This window comes from Leucoraja erinacea, unplaced genomic scaffold, assembly GCF_028641065.1.
Source record: "Leucoraja erinacea ecotype New England unplaced genomic scaffold, Leri_hhj_1 Leri_68S, whole genome shotgun sequence".
Lineage (NCBI taxonomy): Eukaryota > Metazoa > Chordata > Chondrichthyes > Rajiformes > Rajidae > Leucoraja > Leucoraja erinaceus.
Genome location: NW_026576608.1, coordinates 500001 through 520999, shown reverse-complemented (window position 1 = coordinate 520999; position 20999 = coordinate 500001). Strand labels below are relative to the sequence as shown.

At 46.0% G+C, this 20999-nt stretch overlaps 1 protein-coding gene across 1 annotated transcript in view; it reads left to right on the top strand.

Moving 5' to 3' along the window:
- LOC129694493 (dedicator of cytokinesis protein 2-like) overlaps nucleotides 1-20999 on the top strand; it is a 186251-nt gene that overhangs the window by 34223 nt on the left and 131029 nt on the right. The window contains exons 4-7 of the mRNA XM_055631210.1: nucleotides 1913-2038; nucleotides 3563-3687; nucleotides 4732-4830; nucleotides 18697-18769. Coding sequence (XP_055487185.1) covers nucleotides 1913-2038; nucleotides 3563-3687; nucleotides 4732-4830; nucleotides 18697-18769 — 423 coding nt within the window. The remainder of the gene's footprint in view (nucleotides 1-1912; nucleotides 2039-3562; nucleotides 3688-4731; nucleotides 4831-18696; nucleotides 18770-20999) is intronic.

The window sequence follows — 20999 nt, the reverse complement described above, 5'->3', positions numbered from 1 at the left end:
TTTGCCCTCTGGTCCTAGGCTCTCCCACTTGAGAGGGAGAGATAGATCAGCCATGAATGAATGGCGGAGTAGACTTGATGGGCCAAATCACCTAGTTCTTCTCCTATCACTCACAAACCTGTAGGAAAGAGAACATGCAAACTTCGCACGGACAGAATCAGGGAGGAGAATTGTAGCCATATTGTTGGAATGTTTCTACCTTAAGAGTCATAAAGTCCAGTTGCAGCTTTATAAAACTTTGGTCGGACGACATTTGGGGCATAAAGGGCCTGTCCCACTTGGCCGTCATTTGCACCTCATTTATGCATCATATGTAAAATAGGTTCACGTGTTGGGTGCGTGTGGGTGATGCACACGTTGCGTATGGTGAGGCGTGGAATTGCATGCGGTGGCACGCGGTATCGTGCGGTATTGCGCGGCGCTACTGGATTTCATAGTGTAACGAAATCCTCCCACGCCACCTGCGTGACGTAGCGTGTACGCACGCTGATGCATTGGCTACACATGCTGACGCACTGGCTTCGCACGCTGGCATCCAGAAGTCTCACGTGTTTCGCGAGCGTCACCGCACGCTGCAGGGTATTCTAATGACGTCACGCGCACCAGACGGCTGCGCTGACGCGTGATTTGCGGCATCATGACGACATCACGACGCTTCGACCTATTTTACATATGACGCGTAAATGCGGCGTAAATGACGGCCAAGTGGGACAGGCCCTTAACTATCGGGAGAGGTTGGATAAACATGGATTGTTTTCTCAGGACAGGAGACCCGACAAATGTTCATCAAACTAAGAGAGGCATAATTAGAGTAGACTGAATCTTTTTTTCTGGGATGGAAATGTCAAGGACTAGAGGGGCATAACTTTAAGGTGAGTGAGGAAAGGTTGAACGAGATACTACCGCAACGTTTAAGAAACATGTAGACAGGCACATTGATAGGATAGGTTTAGAGGGATATGTGGCAAACGCAGGCAGTTAGGACTAGTGTAGAGGGGGCATTTAGGTGGGTGTGGGCAAGTTTGGCCGGAGTGTCATTTTCCACACTGTATGACTCTATAACTCAATGTACGGGGAAAGTTTATTACACAGAGGGTAGTGGGTGTCTAGAACATGCTGTCAGGGGTGGTGGTGGAGGCAGATATGAAAGGTTTTTCAGATATATAGAAAATAGGTGCAGGAGTAGGCTATTCGGGCCTTCGAGCCTGCACCACCATTCAATGTGATCATGGCTGATCATCCAACTCAGTATCCTGTGCCTGCCTTCTCTCCATACCCCCTGATACCTTTAGCCACAAGGGTCACATCTAACTCCCTCTTAAATATATCCAATGAACTGGCCTCAACTACCTTCTGTGGCAGAGAATTCCACAATTCACCACTCTCTGTGTGAAAAATGAGATTCTAATCTCGGTCCTAGAAGATTTCCCCCTTATCCTTAAACTGTGACCCCTTGTTCTGGACTTCCCCAACATCGGGAACAGTCTTCCTGCATCTAGCCTGTCCAACCCCTTAAGAATTTTGTAAGTTTCTATAAGATCCCCCCTCAATCTTCTAAATTCTAGTGAGTACAAGCCGAGTCTATCCAGTCTTTCTTCATATGAAAGTCCTGCCATCCCAGGATTCAGTCTGGTGAACCTTCTCTGTACTCCCTCTATGGCAAGAATGTCTTTCCTCAGATTAGGAGACCAAAACTGTACGCAATACTCCAGGTGTGGTCTCACCAAGACTCTGTGCAAATGTAGGGTCTTGTATGGATAACAGAAGTCATTGTTTTGTATTTGGCATCACGTTGGCCACAGGCATCTTGGGCCAGAGCACGCTGTACGGTGTTCTATGGTTTTCATCATAGGTTTTGAAAGCAGATCATATTTTTGCTTCTTTTTCATTCGTAATTCTGCTCCTCTTCCAGGTCTCTGGGTTTCCATGAAGTTACTTTCGGGTGACCTGAAGCAAATTCGCAAGGACCACCCTCACCTTGTGGACCGAAGCACGGTGGTTGCCAGGAAAATGGGGTTCCCTGAGATCATCATGCCAGGTTTGTTAACTCTGCTGTTGAGGGAGGTTGGTTAAGAAGGTTCAATGGTTGGGTATTAATGCAGGAGTAGCAAGATGGATTCAACAGTGGCTGAATGGGAGATGCCAGAGAGTAATGGTGGATGGTTGTTTGTCAGGTTGGAGGCCAGTGACGAGTGGGGTGCCACAGGGATCTGTGTTGGGTCCACTGTTGTTTGTCATGTACATCAATGATCTGGATGATGGTGTGGTAAATTGGATTAGTAAGTATGCAGATGATACTAAGATAGGTGGGGTTGTGGATAATGAAGTAGATTTTCAAAGTCTACAGAGAGATTTATGCCAGTTGGAAGAGTGGGCTGAAAGATGGCAGATGGAGTTTAATGCTGATAAGTGTGAGGTGCTACATCTTGGCAGGACAAATCAAAATAGGACGTACATGGTAAATGGTAGGGAATTGAAGAATGCAGGTGAACAGAGGGATCTGGGAATAACTGTGCACAGTTCCCTGAAAGTGGAATCTCATGTAGATAGGGTGGTAAAGAAAGCTTTTGGTGTGTTGGCCTTTATAAATCAGAGCATTGAGTATAGAAGTTGGGATGTAATGTTAAAATTGTACAATGCATTGGTGAGGCCAATTCTGGAGTATGGTGTACAATTTTGGTCGCCTAATTATAGGAAGGATGTCAACAAAATAGAGAGTACAGAGGAGATTTACTAGAATGTTGCCTGGGTTTCAGCAACTAAGTTACAGAGAAAGGTTGAACAAGTTAGGTCTTTATTCTTTGGAGCACAGAAGGTTAAGGGGGGACGATAGAGGTCTTTAAAATGATGAGAGGGATAGACAGAGTTGACGTGGATAAGCTTTTCCCACTGAGAGTAGGGAAGATTCAAACAAGGGGACATGACTTGAAAATTTAGGGACTGAAGTTTAGGGGTAACATGAGGGGGAACTTCTTTACTCAGAGAGTGGTAGCTGTGTGGAATGAGCTTCCAGTGAAGGTGGTGGAGGCAGGTTCATTTTTATCATTTAAAAATAAATTGGATAGTTATATGGACGGGAAAGGAATGGAGGGTTATGGTCTGAGTGCAGGTATATGGGGCTAGGGGAGAATACGTGTTCGGCACGGACTAGAAGGGTCGAGATGGCCTGTTTCCGTGCTGTAATTGTTATATGGTTATATGGTTATATGAGGGAGTGCAGCGTAGGTTTACAAGGTTAATTCCCGGGATGGCGGGACTGTCATATGCTGAGAGTATGGAGGAGCTGGGCTTGTACACTCTGGAGTTTAGAAGGATGAGTGGGAATATCTCATTGAAACATATCAGATTGTTGAAAGCATTCAGAGATTCTCTTGAAAGCATCCAGAGAACCTGCCTCCACCGCCCTCTGAGGCAGAGAATTCCACAGACTCACCACGCTCTGTGAGAAAAAGTGTTTCCTCATCTCAGTTCTAAATGGCTTACTCCTTATTGGTAAATAAAAGGTCGATTTTTTCACAACGTGTCCGACCAAGGAATCTTTCTTTCCTTTCTCGTAACCCAGGTGATGTCCGCAATGACATCTACATCACTTTGATGCAGGGAGAGTTCGACAAACAGAACAAAACCACGCAGAAGAACGTTGAGGTCACGATGTGCGTCTGTGATGAAAATGGAGACGTAATCCCGGTGAGTTACACACGAGTGCACACACACACACACAGGTGCCGGACAACCCGGGCTAGCCGCAAACGGCACAGGGAAAATTCACGAGCATGTCGCCAGGACTCGTGGGACTTTGTCGGGCTGGGCAGCATCGCCCTTGCTTGGAGTGCAGGAAGATGAGGGTTGATGATGTGTTTCCGCGCTGTTTCAGCACTGTATCTCCAAACTCAGCTAGACTCTATGAGGCTAATTGACACCTATTTAAAAAAATGTAGTCACCACATTTGTTAACCAGGTAAAACGCAGAGATCCTATAGCGAGCAAGATAGTCTACTCGACAAAAAAGACGTAGTACGGTCACGGGCAGATTCATGGGTAATTTTCGGCCCCATTTCCGTAACCGGCTTCCGTCTCCGCACCAAAGATCCCGTAGCGGAGCAAAGATACTAGTGCGGAGACGGAAGCCGGTTACGGAAACATCCTCGTGAAAATAAAAGTTATTTGGGAAAAATCTTCTCCTCATTTTCAGAATTTTAATTTATTAACACAAACTGTTCCCCCGCAACGTTGATTACACTGCGGGTCGGGTCGGGTCGGGTCGGGTCGGGTTACTGAAATGGATGGAAAAAATGCCCAGGTTCCGCTCCGTTGCGTATTACACGTCAGCCCATTGCATTTAGTTGGAGTGGTCTATCTTGCTCCGCTATAGGATCTTTGGTGAAAGATTCCACAATGCTCTCTGTCTCCACTTCACACGCCCGAGGCAGAAATAAAGGTGTAGCCTGCCCTAATGTTAGAAGGCATGTTATCTGTCCAAGCATTTTGTCTGTATTAACTTCCAACCTGCCTTCTCTGTATAGGTAATGTAATTATTTCAGCTTCACATGAATATCACACCGTGCTTTTTACTAAGGGTAATCAATTTGATGTCTTCCTCAAGTCCATGTACCAGTGACAGATGGAGCCTGGCTCAAGACATGGGCCAGGCACAATTAATCATTTTTCATGAAAGCGTCACTTTCTGGAAATTGCCACGCTAAATGTTTAATTCTCTCTCCTGGTGTACAGAATGCGATCTGCCAAGGTGCCGGAGACAAGGCTGTCACACAGCACCAGTCCGTGGTGTATTACCAGCTGAAGCAGCATCGCTGGATGGAGACTGTCAAGGTCAGTCCAAGGTTCAAGTCAACGACGCCATTAAAATCAGTGCAACAAACACGGCCACCCACTCTGGGATTAGGTCATATGGTCACAAGGGATAGGAGGGGAATTAGGCCATTCGGCCCATCAGGTGCCAGAGGAGATGGTTGAGGCAGGTTCAATTGCAACGTTCAAGAACCATATATGGTCTATATACCATACAATGGTATATAGACACACTGATCTGTTCTGTATTCATGCCTACTATGTCCTTTTGTGCTGAAGCAAAGCAAGAATTTCATTGTACTATCAGGGACAAATGACAATAAACTCTCTTGAATCTTGAAACATTTGGACAGGTACTTGCGAGGAGAGGTTTGGATGGATATGGACCAAATGCGGGCAGGTGGGACTAGTGTAAATAGGACATGTTGGCCAGTGTGGGTAGGATGGACCGATGGACCTGTTTCCACGCTGTATCACTCTATGACTCTATAAGTCTACTTCGCCATTCAATTATGGCTGATCTATCTCTCCCTCCTAACCCCATTCACTTGCCTTCTCCCCATAAACCTCTGGCACCCGTACTAATCAAGAATCTATCCATCTCTGCCTCAAATATATCCACTGACTTGGCTTCCACAGCATTCTATGGCAATGAATTCCACAGATTCACCACCCTCTGACTAAAGATATTCTTCATCTCCTTCCTAAAGGAACATCCTTTAATTCTGAGGCTATGACCTCTAGTCCTAGACTCTCCCACATCCTCTCCACATCCACTCTATCCAAGCCATTCACTATTCCGCATGTTTCAATGAGGTCCCTGCTCATTCTTCCAGCGAGTAAGGCCCAGTGCTAACAAATGCCCAGTAAGAGAGATGTTTTAATGAATGCCTAGTTTACATTAGTTTATAGTCACGTCTATCGAGGTACAGTGAAAAGCTTTGAGAAAACATAGACACATAGAAAATAGGTGCAGAGGAGGACATTTGGCCTTTCGAGCCAGCACCACCATTCATTGTGATCATGGCTGATCTTCCATAATCAGTACCCCGTGCCTGCCTTCTCCCCATATCCCTTGACTCCACTAGCCCCTAGAGCTCTATCTAACTCTCTTTTAAATCCATCCAGTGAATTGGCCTCCACTACCCTCTGTAGCAGGGAATTCCACAAATTCTCAACTCTCTGGGTGAAAAAGTTATTTCCCACCTCAGTTTTTAATGGCCTCCCTTTTATTCTAAGACTGTGGCCCCTGGTTCTGGACTCGCCCAACATTGGGAACAGTTTCCTGCATCTAGCTTGTCCAGTCCTTTTATAATTTTATATGTTTCTATAAGATGCCCACTCATCCTTCTAAACTCCAGTGAATACAAGCACAGTCTTTCCAATCAGTCCCGCCATCCCGGGGATTAAACTCATGAACCTACGCTGCACTGCCTCAATTGCCCTTCCTCAAATTAGGAGATCAAAACTGCACACAATACTCCAGATGTGATCTCACTAGGGCCCCGTACAACTGCAGAAGGACCTCTTTACTCCTATACTCAAATCCTCTCATTATGAAGGCCAACCTTCTTCACTGCCTGCTGTACCTGCATGTTTACTTTCAATGACTGTTGTACAAGGACACCTAGGTCTTGGTGCATTTCCCTCTTTTTCCTAATCTGACACCATTCAGATAATAATCTGCCTGTTTGTTCTTGCCGCAAAGTGGATAACCTCACATTTATCTACTTTATACTGCATCTGTCAGGCATCTGCCCACTCACTCAACCTGTCCAGGTCACCCTGCAACCTCCGAACATCCTCTTCACAGTTCACACTGCCACCCAGCTCTGCTAGTGTTACTATTATTTCCATCATCTAAATCATTAATATATATAGTAAATAGTTGCGGTCCCAGCACTGAGTCTTACGGCACTCCACTCGCCACTGCCTGCCATTCTGACAGGGACCTGCTTATTCCTACTCTTTGCTTCCTGTCTGCCAACCAATTCTCTATCCATGTCAATACCCTACCCCCAATACCATGTGCTCTAATTTTGCCCGATAATCTCCTGTGTGGAGCCTTAGCAAAGGCTTTCTGAAAGTCCAGATAAACTACCTCCACTGGTTCTCCTTCATCTATTTTACTTGTCACATCCTCAAAAAATTCCAGAAGATTAGTCAAGCAGGATATCCCCTTCAAAATCCATGCTGACTAATCCTTTTACTGCTAACCAAATGCGCCGTTATTACTTCTTTAATAATTGACTCCAGCATCTTTCCCACCATGGATGTCAGGCTAACTGGTCTGTAATTCCCTGTTTTCACTCTCGCTTCTTTCTAGAATAGTGGGATAACCTTAGCCACCCTCCAATCCACAGGAACTGATCCTGAATCTGTAGAACATTGGAAAACGATCACCAATGCATCCACTATTTCTAGAGCCACCTCCCTGAGGACCCTGGGATGCAGACTATCACCCTGGGGATTTATCAGCCTTCAGTCCAATCAGTCTACCCAATGTTATTTCTCACCTAATGCAAACCTAGGTTCACAAGTTATAGGAGTAGAATTAGGCCATTCGGCCCATCGACACCCGTTCTAATCAAGAACTTGTCTAACTCTGCCTTAAAAATATCCACTGACGTGGCCTCCACAGCCGTCTGTGGCAATGAGGTCCACAGATTAACTACCCTCTGACTAAAAAAAGTCCCCCCTCACCTCCTTTCCAAAAGAGCATCCTTTTATTCTGAGGCTATGACCTGTGATCCTAGACTCTCCCATCAGTGGAAACATCCTTTCCACATCCACTCTATCTATGCCTTTCATTATTTTGTAAGTTTCAATGAGTTCCCCCCTCAACGTTCTAAACTCCAGCGAGTACAGGCCCAGTGCCGTCAAACGCTCAGCATATGTAAACCCACTCATTACTGGGTGGGAACTAATTTCCTCCCACACTTCAAAGAGGTACAGGTTTGTAGGTTAATTGGCGTTGGTAAAATTGTTAAAAATTGTAAATTGTTCCTTGATGTGTCGGATAGTGCTGGTGTTCGAGCTGATGGCTAGTCGGCACGCATTCGGTGGGCCAAAGGTCCTGTTTCCGATCTATGTCCAAAGTCTAAAGTCTAAACTATAAAGACTGGAGGGCATACATTTAACGTAAGAGGGATAAAGTTTCAAAGAGATTAATTACAAGGTTAATTTCCTTAATTCCCTTAATTCGAGAATGGCGGAGCAGACTCGATGGGCCAAATGGGTTCATTATGCTCCTTCTTCATGTCGAGCCGCAAACAAGATTAGAAGTTGTTCAGCCAGAGCTGAACACACGTCTCAGCATCTGCACAATGGTGTCTGTCTTGTCGCCTCTTGTTCATCTTGTGCTTCTTGTGCGTGGTGGTGGAAAGGTATAAGATTATTAAGGGTTTAGACACGCTAGAGGCAAGAAACATGTTCCCGATGTTGGGGGAGTCCAGAACCAGGGGCCACACAGTTTAAGAATAAGGGGTAAGCCATTTAGAATGGAGACGAGGAAATACTTTTTCTCACAGAGTGTGGTGAGTCTGTGGAATTCTCTCCCTCAGAGGGCGGTGGAGGCAGAGAATTCCACAGACTCACCACTCTCTGTGAGAAAAAGTGTTTCCTCGCAGAGACCCGGTGCTTTCAAGAGAGAGCTAGATAGGGCTCTTAAAGATAGCGGGGTCATGGGATATGGGGAGAAGGCAGGAACGGGGTACTGATTGGGGATGATCAGCCATGATCACATTGAATGGCGGTGCTGGCTCGAAGGGCCGAATGGCCTACTCCTGCACCTATTGTCTATTGACTATTGAAATGTGCGGGGCAAATTGTTTAACACAGAAGGAGATGGGGACCTGGAAGGAGCTGCCGGGGTTTGTGGTGGAGCCTGATATGAGTGGTTTTCTCCGGGTGTTCTGGTTCCCTCATGCTCTCCAAAGGTGAGCGGGTTTTGTTGGTTAATTGGCTTCGATGAAATTGTCAATTGTCCCAAGTGTGTAAGATTGCGCTAGTGTACTGGTCGGCGTGGAGCCGGTGGGCCGAAGGGCCTGTTTCCGCACTGTATCTCAATAAAGCACCATATCGAAAGTAACTGCTGTGACTCACAGTCTCTTGGTAAACACTTCAGCTCACTGAGGGAAGAAACAAGTTCCTGTCTGTCACACACAGCAAGCACACGGTGTACTTTTTGTCATGGAGTTCTGTTATATTTATTATTTCAATTTGTTTTCTTTCTAGCGTGCCACAGTTTCAAAGTTCGCAATTTGTTCTTCCCTTCTTCCATTAACAACTCCCGCCCGTCTACTTCCTTAGAAGGCTTAGGAACTTCGACACGTTCCCAACAATAGACAATAGACAATGGGTGCAGGAGGAGGTCATTCGGCCCTTCGAGCCAGCACCGCCATTCAATGTGATCATGGCTGATCATCCCCAATCAGTACCCCGTTCCTGCCTTCTCCCCATATCCCCTGACTCCGCTATTTTTAAGAGCCCTGTCTAGCTCTCTCTTGAAAGCATCCAGAGAACCGGCCTCCACCGCGCTCTGAGGCAGAGAATTCCACAGACTCACAACGCTCTGTGAGAAAAAGTGGCCCCTTGTCTCCGTTCTAAATGGCTTGCCCCTTACCCTTAAAACACTCACCAACTTCTACAGATGCGCCGTACAAAGCATTTTATCGGGATGTATCACAGCACGGTTTGGGAACAGCTCCATCCAAGATCCACCAGAAATTGTAGAGAATTGTGGACGCAGCCCAGACCATCACACAAACCAACCTCCCTTCCATTGACTCCATCTACACCTCACACTGCCTTGGCAAGGCCAGCAGCATCATCAAGGACCAGTCTCACCCCGGCCACTCCCTATATAATAACCATATAACCATATAACAATTACAGCACGGAAACAGGCCATCTCGACCCTTCTAGTCCGTGCCGAACACGTATTCTCCCCTAGTCCCATACACCTGCGCTCAGACCATAACCTTCCATTCCTTTCTCATCCATATAACTATCCAATTTATTTTTAAATGATAAAAACGAACCTGCCTCCACCACCTTCACTGGAAGCTCATTCCACACAGCTACCACTCTCTGACTAAAGAAGTTCCCCCTCATGTTACCCCTAAACTTCTGTCCCTTAATTCTCAAGTCATGTCCCCTTGTTTGCATCTTCCCTACTCTCAATGGGAAAAGCTAATCCACATCAACTCTGTCTATCCCTCTCATCATTTTAAAGACCTCTATCAAGTCCCCCCTTAACCCTGCGCTCCATAGAATAAAGACCTAACTTGTTCAACCTTTCTCTGTAATTTAGTTGCTGAAACCCAGGCAACATTCTAGTAAATCTCCTCTGTACTCTCTCTCTTTTTGTTGACATCCTTCCTATAATTAGGCGACCAAAATTGTACACCATACTCCAAAATTGGCCTCACCAATGCCTTGTACAATTTTAACATTACATCCCAACTTCTACACTCCCTCTTCTCCCCTCTCCCATCAGACGAGAGGTACAGAAGTGTGAAAACGCACACCTCTAGATTCAGGGACAGTTTCTTCCCAGCTGTTATCAGGCAACTGAATCATCCCACCACAACCAGAGAGCGGTCCTGAACTACTATGTACCTCATTGGTGACGCTTGGATTATCTTTGATTGGACTTTGCTGGCTTTACCTTGCACTAAACATTATTCCCTTATCATGTATTCCCTTAGCATACACTGTAAATGGCTCGATTGTAATCATGTATTGTCTTTCCGCTGACTGGTTAGCACGCAACAAAAGCTGTTCACCTACCTTGGTACACGTGACAATAAACTAAACTGAACTCTAGCTTCTGTGGGCCGAAGGGACTGTTTCCGTGCTGTATCTCTGAAGTAAATGTAACGAGCCTATCCAAAAGCCTTGTCAATGCCACAATTGTATGGGATTGAGGGGGTAAAATACATCAGCCATGATTGAGTGGCGGAGTAGACCTCTGCTCCTATAAACTATGAACATTTGACTCTCCATAACTTTAATTACCAAGTTTCTGCGGAGGGATTTTAAACTAAATAATGGCAAGTCAGAGTAGAGAAAGGCTCGAGGGAACGATATTAAATTGGGAACTGATAAACAGATTGTGGGAGGGAGTTCATATCTCAGAGTAAATCAACACATAGGGCCAGAGGTTACAAAAATAATAAAAAGATAAAAGAAAAAGGCTTTGTTTCTGAATGCATTTAGCATAAAAAAAGATGAACTGAGAGCCCACATAGAAATACGTGCGATCTGATGGTCTCTGCTGATGGCCTCTGCAGCCCGGCATTGTTTGGGAGTGGAATATCATGATGATATTGTGGAACAGCAGGAAACTGGGGAAATATATAATAGTGGCTCTATTAATTAACAATGGTTCATGCTCACATAGGGAGGCACGGTGGCACAGCGGTAGAGTTGCTGCCTCACAGCGCCAGAGACCCGGGTTTGATCCGGATAATGGATACTTGTCCATAAGGAGTTTGTACGTTCTCCCTGTGACCGCGTGGGTTTTCTCCGGGTGCTCCGGTTTCCTTCCCAAATTACAAAGAAATGCAGGTTTGTAGGTGAATTGGCTTCTGTAAATTGTCCCAAGGATGTGGACTCGTTGGCCAAAGGGCCTGTACCCATGTTGTATCTCTAAACCAAACTAAACCAAGAGAGTTTTGGAAAGTGGAGGAGGTGCCAGTGAGCTGTCCTGGTGCGTAATGAAGAGTCTTGATCTGAAACGTCACCTATTACTTCGCTCCACTGATACTGCCTCACCCGCTGAGTTTCTCCAGCATTTTTGTCCACTTTCCATTTTTCCAGCATCTGCAGTTCTTTCTTAAACAGATAAATACCGCTTGCAAGGACGCAGCAGGTCCCAGTATCAAGGAAGACATCGTGGGAGAACGCAGAAACAAGGAACTGCAGATACTAGTTTACACAAAAGTGCTGGAGTAAACTCAACGGGTCAGGCAGCATCTCTGGAGAACGTTTTGTTTCGGGATCTTTCTTCAGACTGAGTGGTGGAAAGCTGGAAGAGAGGAGGGGCAGGTGACAGGTTGATACGGGTGAGGGGAGGTTCTGGTCATCAGATGGTGGACAAAGGTCAGAGATGAAAAGTTGCTGAAGGGCCTGTCCCACTTGGCGATTTTTTTCGGTGACTGCCGGCACCATAGACTCACGTGTCAGGGTCGCCGATGGATTTTGAACAGTGGCGACAAAAAAAACGTGGCGACACTCGAGGAGACACCGCGCGCCAATACGTTCAAGTTGAAGTTACATTTATTGACACGTGCACCAATTGGTACAGTGTGATTTCAGTTACCATACAGCCACACGAATAAAAACGGAGCAGAATACACTATAGAGTTTAACATGAACATCCCCACACAGATGTCATCACCCCGCTACTTTTTCGGTGACCTGTTACGTCAGTCAATGATGCCGATAGTCGCCGAATAAATCTTCAAGTGGGACAGGCCCGTTAGTGTGAAGCTAGAGGAGGCAATGGAAGCAAAGGTGGAAGTGGAGGGGGAGGAGAGAATTTGCAGTGGGCTATATGTTCATAAGTCACAGGAGCAAGGTGAGAGGTGAAAGATATGATCGGTTTTATCTGTGGAATTCTCTGCCACAGAAGGTAGTTGAGGCCAGTTCATTGGCTATATTTAAGAGGGAGTTAGATGTGGCCCTTGTGGCTAAAGGGATCAGGGGGTATGGAGAGAAGGCAGGTACAGGATACTTAGTTGGATGATCAGCCATGATCATATTGAATGGCAGTGCAGGCTCGAAGGGCCGAATGGCCTACTCCTGCACCTATTTTCTATGTTTCTATGTAACCTGAGGAATAACTTCTGCAGGCAGCGAGAGGAGGAGAATTTCTTCCCTTATTGAAACATATAAGATTATTAAGAGTTTGGACACGCTAGAGGCAGGAAACATGTTCCCGATGTTGGGGGAGCCCAGAACCAGGGGCCACACAGTTTAAGAATAAGGAGTAAGCCATTTAGAACGGAGACGAGGAAACACTTTTTCTCACAGAGAGTTGTGAGTCTGTGGAATTCTCTGCCTCAGAGGGCGGTGGAGGCCGGTTCTCTGGATACTTTCAAGAGAGAGCTAGATAGGGCTCTTAAAAATAGCAGAGTCAGGGGATATGGGGAGAAGGCAGGAACGGGGTACTGATTGTGGATGATCAGCCATGATCACATTGAATGGCGGTGCTGGCTCGAAGGGCCGAATGGCCTACTCCTGCACTATTGTCTATTGTCTAGTGTCCAAGTAAGCATTCCTTGAGATACTTTTGCAGTGCAGTGTACAAAATGTAGAAACCAGGAACTGCAGATGTGGTTTACACAAAATGACATCAAGTGCTGGAGTAACTCAGTGGGCCAGGCAGCTTCTCTGGAGAACATAGATAAGTGACATTTCGGGTCAGGACTCTTCTTCAGGCAGAGATACTGGGATAGACACAAAATGCTGGAGTAACTCAACAGGTCAGGCAGCATCTCCGGAGAAAAGGAACAGGTGATGTTTCGGTTTGGGACCCTTCTTCAGACTAAGTTGAAGTTGCCAAGAGTTTCTCCAGCATTTTGTGTCTATCTTTGCTATTAGCCAGCATCTGTGGTTCCCTTTTATTGCAGAGAAATAATGGGAGCTTGACAGAAAATCTGAAGATACTCACAATGGATTTTATGGTGGGCATCGATAGAGTTGCTGCCTCAGAGCGCCAGGGACCCGGGTTAGATCCTGACTATACGGGCACTGTCCGTACGGAGTTTGTACGTTCTCCCCGTGACCTGCGTGCGTTTTCTCCGAGACCTAAGGTTTCCTCCAACACTCCACAGACGTGCATGCTAATTGGCTTGGTACAAATGGAAATTGTCCCTCGTGTGTGTAGGGTAGTGTTATTAGTGCGCGGGGATCGCTGGTCGGCGCAAACACGGTGGGCCGAACAGCCTGTTTCCATTCTGTATCTCTAAACTAAACTATATGCAGTATATATATATATATATATATATATATATATATATATACGAAAGGTAAATCATGTCTGACGAATCTAATAGAATTTTTCGAGGATGTAACTAGTAGCGTGGATAGGGGAGAACCAGTGGATGTGGTGTATCTGGACTTCCAGGAGGTTTTTGACAAGGTCCCCACATAAGAGATTAGTATACAAACTTAAAGCACATGGCATTGGGGGTGCAGTATTGTGGGGGATAGAGAACTGGCTGGCAAACAGGAAGGAAAGAGTAGGAGTAAACGGGTGCTTTTCAGAATGGCAGGCAGTGACTAGTGGGGTACCGCAAGGCCCAGTACTGGGACCCCAGCTATTTACAATATATATTAATGATCTGGATGAGGGAATTGAAGGCAATATCTCCAAGATTGCAGATGACACTAAGCTGGGGGGCAGTGTTAGCTGTGAGGAGGATGCTAGGAGACTGCAAGGTGACTTGGATAGGCTGGGTGAGTGGGCAAATGTTTGGCAGATGCAGTATAATGTGGATAAATGTGAGGTTATCCATTTTAGTGGCAAAAAAACGGGAAAGCAGACTATTATCTAAATGGTGGCCGATTGGGAAAGGGGGAGATGCAGCGAGACCTGGGTGTCATGGTACACCAGTCATTGAAGGTAGGCATGCAGGTGCAGCAGGCAGTAAAGAAAGCGAATGGTATGTTGGCTTTCATAGCAAGAGGATTTGAGTATAGGAGCAGGGAGGTTCTACTGCAGTTGTACAAGGTCTTGGTGAGACCACACCTGGAGTATTGCGTGCAGTTTTGGTCTCCAAATCTGAGGAAGGACATTATTGCCATAGAGGGAGTGCAGAGAAAGTTCACCAGACTGATTCCTGGGATGTCAGGACTGTCTTATGAAGAAAGACTGGATAGCCTTGGTTTATACTCTCTAGAATTTAGGAGATTGAGAGGGGATCTTATAGAAACTTACAAAATTCTTAAGGGGTTGGACAGGCTAGATGCAGGAAGATTGTTCCCGATGTTGGGGAAGTCCAGGACAAGGGGTCACAGCCTAAGGATAAGGGGGAAATCCTTTAAAACCGAGATGAGAAGAACTTTTTTCACACAGAGAGTGGTGAATCTCTGGAACTCTCTGCCACAGACGGTAGTCGAGGCCAGTTCATTGGCTATATTTAAGAGGGAGTTAGATGTGGCCCTTCTGGCTAAGGGGATCAGGGGGTATGGAGAGAAGGCAGGTACGGGATACTGAGTTGGATGATCAGCCATGATCATATTGAATGGCGGTGCAGGCTCGAAGGGCCGAATGGCCTACTCCTGCACCTAATTTCTATGTTTCTATATATATATATATATATATATATATATATATATATATATATATATATATTATATATATATATATATGAGAGAGCGAGATAGGAAAAATCAATTGGCAGAGGTAGCCTCGTATGAGTTTGTAAAGCATTTTCATGACAGTATCCGAGGACAGGGCGTTCTCAATAGTCACAAGAGAGAATTCTATGCAAACCAGTCTGATGTAGTGAGATTTAATTAATTAGTCACCTCGTCATGTAGGCACCAAGGTTATAACATGCATTATACAATAGAATTTTACGTTCAATGCGAGGGGGAGAAAAGTGTATAGAAGATGAGAATTTCAATGGTTCGATGGAACTTTATTGTTACATGTACCTAGGCACTGTGAAATTCTTTTTTTGCATTCAGTTTAGTGACTATTCTATATATTAGATGCAATCATTGTAACTGCGTGAGGTAGTAGTTTAGGTTGTATGTTAGCATTCATAGCAAAAGGATTTGAGTATAGGAGCAGGGAGGTTCTACTGCAGTTGTACAGGGGTTTGGTGAGATCACACCTGGAGTATTGCATACAGTTTTGGTCTCCTAATGTGAGGAAAGACATTCTTGCCATGCTGTTAGTATACAAACTTAAAGCACATGGCATTGGGGGTTCAGTATTGATGTGGATAGAGAACTGGAGGGAGTACAGAGAAGGTTCACCAGACTGATTCCTGGGATGTCAGGACTTTCATATGAAGAAAGACTGGATAGACTCGGCTTGTATTTGCTAGAATTTAAAAGATTGAGGGGGGATCTTATAGAAACTTACAAAATTCTTAAGGGGTTGGACAGGCTAGATGCAGGAAGATTGTTCCCGATGTTGGGGAAGTCTAGGACAAGGGGGTCCCAGTTTAAGGATAAAGGGGAAATCCTTTGAGACCGAGATGTGAAAAACATTTTTCACACAGAGAGTGGTGAATCTGTGGAACTCTCTGCCACAGAAGGTAGTTGAGGCCAGTTCATTGGCTATATTTAAGCGGGAGTTAGATGTGGCCCTTGTGGCTAAAGGGATCAGGGGGTCTGGAGAGAAGGCAGGTACAGGATACTGAGTTGGATGATCAGCCATGATCATATTGAATGGTGAATGGTGCAGGCTTGAAGGGCCGAATGGCCTACTCCTGCACCTATTTTCTATGTTTCTACTGGATTGAACCTAGGTCCCTGGCGCTGTAAGGAAGCATCTCTACCGCTGCACCAACGTGCCGTCCTTACACTGAATCCAGACACAAGTTCCATCTTGTACCGTCAAGTCCAAAAGTAAAAAAAAAACTTGACCATAAATGTCCGTTGTCCTGGCGATGGCACTGGGCGGGATTTGCAGGGGTCGGCTGGGCCAGACATTGTTGTTGGTGTCCTCCTGCAGGGGCAGAAATCACTATCAAAACATGGGGTGGACACAATTTTGGGGCCCACGATTTCTTGGTGACCGCGCACACGCGCACACACTCACACGCGAGGCTTCCCCCGTGGGCCCTGTGGACGGTAACATCGGGAGCTGGCCTGGTTGGTGACCGACTCTGAACTCCAGCAACAGCAGCTTCGTCCGCCCCGAATCGTGGAGCTTGAATCGGCCCGTTCACGGGGCCTTTCATCGCCCGGCGTGGCTTAAAATCATCCGGCGGGGGCTTCAATATCGGGAGCTTCAATTGCCTCGACACAGCAGTTTGATTTTAAGCCACGCCGGGCGATGAAAGGCCCTGTGAGCAGGCTGATTCAGCCCTTAGAAAGCGGCTGATACCCGCTTGAATCTTTAAAAGCTGCAATGTGATAAATAACACAAATAAAACTGAAGCAAATAAAGGCAAACAGAAGAATCAACCTTGGAGGGGGGAGAGAGAGAGAGAGAGAGATGTGAAAAGCATACTAAATAATGTGAGTGACCTTGAATGAGGGACTTACCTGAAAGCTAGCAAGGAAACCCGTTTGACTGGAACCCTTAATAACCTGACCCGTTTAAATCCGATACCCGTTTAAATCTTTCCCATCCAGTAATCCATCCAATCAGTTCAAATGGTAACTGTACCCACATCAGACAGCTTTAAGAAATTCTCTGTGAATACCTTTAGTAATACTTGAAGGTCAAAACACAATTGGTGACACATCATGTTAATTCGATGTTAATAGAGACATTCAACAAGCACTTAACAATGACACCCCCACTGTCTCGCGGAAAGCGGAGATTTTAATAGATTTTTTTCACCAAATTTCTAAATCCGGATTACAAAACATGGGGTGGATTGTCCCCCACCTCACATGACATGCCCCCCCCCCCCCCCACCCCCCAGGATTTCCGCCCAAGTAAAAACCGCTGCACCGCCGCGCTCCGTGCTGGAGCTTGCAACGTACGATCCCCGTGCTTGGCCTCTTGGATTGGGACCTGATTCAATTGAGCCCCAGGCTGCTGCAGGGCCTCCAGCGGCCCGCTCCGCCAACTCGACCCACTCCAACGCTTCCTCGACGTCAGCCCGTTAAGCCTAAGTGAGAGCAACTCGTGAAACATTAAAGCAGTGCAGCTAAAGTGAACTCGGAATTAAAGGACAGGTACCTTTTGAAAGGAGACGTCAGAGGGTGGTGAGTTTGTGAAATTCGCTGTCACAGAAGGATGTGGAGGCCCAATCTTTGGATATTTGTAAGGTGGAGTTTGACAGATTCTTGAATTGTTCAGGTGTCAGGGTTTATGGGGCGAAGGCAGGAGAACGGGGTTGAGACTGAAAGATAGATCAGCCAAGATTGAATGGCACGAGTGGACTTGATGGGCTGAATGACCTAATTCTGCTCCTAACACTTATCAACAGATAAGACAGTATCAATATCCCATGGTTGATGTTATGTGCTGTTATTTTAACTTGGCGTAATGTTCGGCATGGACATTGCGGGCCCTGTACTGTCCTATGTTCTAGGCTGATATATTTTATGGTTGGACTTTATGTGGTCAAGCTGGAAAGGGTGAAGAGAAGATTTACGAGGATGTTGCCAGGACTAGAGTGTGTGAGCTATAGGGGGAGGTTGAGTAGGCTGGGTCTCTATTCCTTGGAGCGCAGCAGGATGAGGGGTGATCTTATAGAGGTGTATAAGGTCATGTGAGAGTGGATGTACAGAGTCTCTTGCCCAGAGTAGGGGAATGGAGGACCACAGGACATAGGTTTAAGGTGAAGGGGAAAAGGTACAATTGGAATCTGAGGGGCAACGTTTTCATACAATGGTGGTGAGTGTATGGAACAAGCTGCCAGAAGAGGTCGTTGAGGCTGGGACGATCCCATTTTTTAAAGAAATAGTTAGACAGGTAGATTGATAGGACAGGTTTGGAGGGATATGGACCAAACGCAGGCAGGTGGGTCTAGTGTAGCTGGGACATTGTTGGCTGGTATGGGCGAGTTGGGCTGAGCGGCCTGTTTCCACACTGTATCACTCTATGACTCTATACAAGTAGTTATTGAGAATGTAATCCAAACCCTCCCACTGAATCTATTTGCCGTTACCTTCAGCAAACATCATGCCTGACATTTCCCCTCAACTCAATGTTCTTTGAACATCTTTTCCATCACCCAGGTTGCCATTCCCATTGAGGATGTTCAGAGAACACACCTTCGCTTCACTTTCAAGCACAGATCATCTTCTGATTGTAAGTATACATTTCATGCGTTATCTTTGCAAGAGGCAGGGTGGGAACGAGAATGGCCCAGATAAATGTGGGAGTCGGTGGGCATGTCCTCCATTGCTTTGAGTTCTTCGTTTTGTGAACGGCACAGTGGCGCAGCGGTAGAGTTGCTGCCTAAAGGGCCTGTCCCACTTTCACCACTTAATTCTACACCTCTGCCGAGTTTAATGGACCTAAAAAAAAAAAACAAGATGGTGGTAATCTACAAACTCCGATGACCTTCCACGACTATGTTGACGAACTCCTACGAGTTGGTCTACAGATTCCCACGACTATTTCGATGCCCTCCTTACGAGTAAAAAGTTGCAATATCTTTCATCCCGACCATTTTTTTTACTTGTGGACATTTTTTAATCGGGCTGGAAAAAACGTCCCGACTTACCTGATGCCACGAGTACCTACGGCTGGCATAACGGGTCGCTACGATATATCTACGAACCTCCTACAACCTCCTACGGACTCGTTATGAACATTCTGCGAGTTGGAATCAAGGGGGAAACTCGGGAGAATTTGTGAATAACTCGTGAAAGTGGGACAGGCCCTTTACAGCGGGTTTGACCCTGACTACGGGTGCCGTCTGTACGGAGTTTATGAGTTGTGAGTCTGTGGAATTCTCTGCCTTAGAGGGCGGTGGAGGCCGGTTCTCTGGATACTTTCAAGAGAGAGTTAGATAGGGCTCTTAAAGATAGCGGAGTCAGGGGATATGGGGAGAAGGCAGGAACGGGGTATTGATTGTGGATTGTCAGCCATGATCAAATTCAATGGTGGTTCTGGTTCAAAGGGCCGAGTGGCCTCCTCCTGCACCTATTGCCTGTCGATTGTCTATTGTCTGTTGTCTATTAAATGAGTGGGTTAGCATTTGATGAGCTTTTGACGACATGGGCCTTCACTTGCTGGAGTTTAGAAGGATGAGGGTGGGACCTCATTAAATAGTGCAAGGCCTGGATATTTCTCTGCAAGGAGTGGAGAGGATATTTCTACTAGTGGGAGAGTCTAGGACTAGAGGCTATAGCCTCAGAATAAAAGAATGTATGTACCTTTTGAAAGGGGATGAGGAGGAATTTCTTAAGTTAGAAGGTGGCGAATCTGTGAGATTGACAGATTCTTGACTAGTAAGGATGTCAGGGATTGTGGAGAGAAGGCTGGGACTATCTCATTGTTTAAGAAATATAGAAACATAGAAAATAGGTGCAGCAGTATGCCATTCGGCCCTTCGAGCCTGTACCGCCATTCAATATGATCATGGCTGATCATCCAACTCAGTATCCTGTACCTGCCTTCTCTCCATACCCCCTGATCCCTTTAGCCACAAGGGCCACATCTAACTCCCTCTTAAATATAGCCAATGAACTGGCCTCAACTACCTTCTGTGGCAGAGAATTCCAGAGATTCACCACTCTCCGTGTGAAAAATGTTTTCCTCATCTTGGTCCTAAAAGATTTCCCCCTTATCCTTAAACTGTGACCCCTTGTTCTGGACTTCCCCAACATCGGGAACAATCTTCCTGCATCTAGCCTGTCCAACCCCTTAAGAATTTTGTAAGTTTCTATAAGATCTCCCCTCAATCTTCTAAATTCTAGCGAGTTCAAGCCGAGTCTATCCAGTCTTTCTTCTTATGAAAGTCCTGACATCCCAGGAATCAGTCTGGTGAACCTTCTCTGCACTCCCTCTATGGCAAGAATGTCTTTCCTCAGATTAGGAGACCAAAACTATACGCAATACTCCAGGTGTGTTCTCACCAAGACCCTGTACAACTGCAGTAGAACCTCCCTGCTCCTATACTCAAGTCTGAAGGAGGGTTTCGGCCCGAAACGTTACATATCTCCTTCGCTCCATAGATGCTGCTGCACCCGCTGAGTTTCTCCAGCATTTTTGTGTACCTTCGATTTTCCAGCATCCGCAGTTCTTTCTTGAACACTTTGCCTACTTTTAATGACTGGTGTACCATGACACCCAGGTCTCGTTGCATCTCCCCCTTTCCTAATCGGCCACCATTGTAGTCATAGTCAGATAATAGTCTACTTTCCTGTTTTTGCCACCAAAACAGTTAGACAGGTACATGGATAGGACAGGTTTGGAGGGATATGGACCAAGCGCAGGGTGGTGGGACTAGTGTAGCTGGGACATTGTTGGCCGGTGTGGGCGAGTTGGGCCGAAGGGTCTGTTTCCACACTGTATCACTCTATGACTCTAT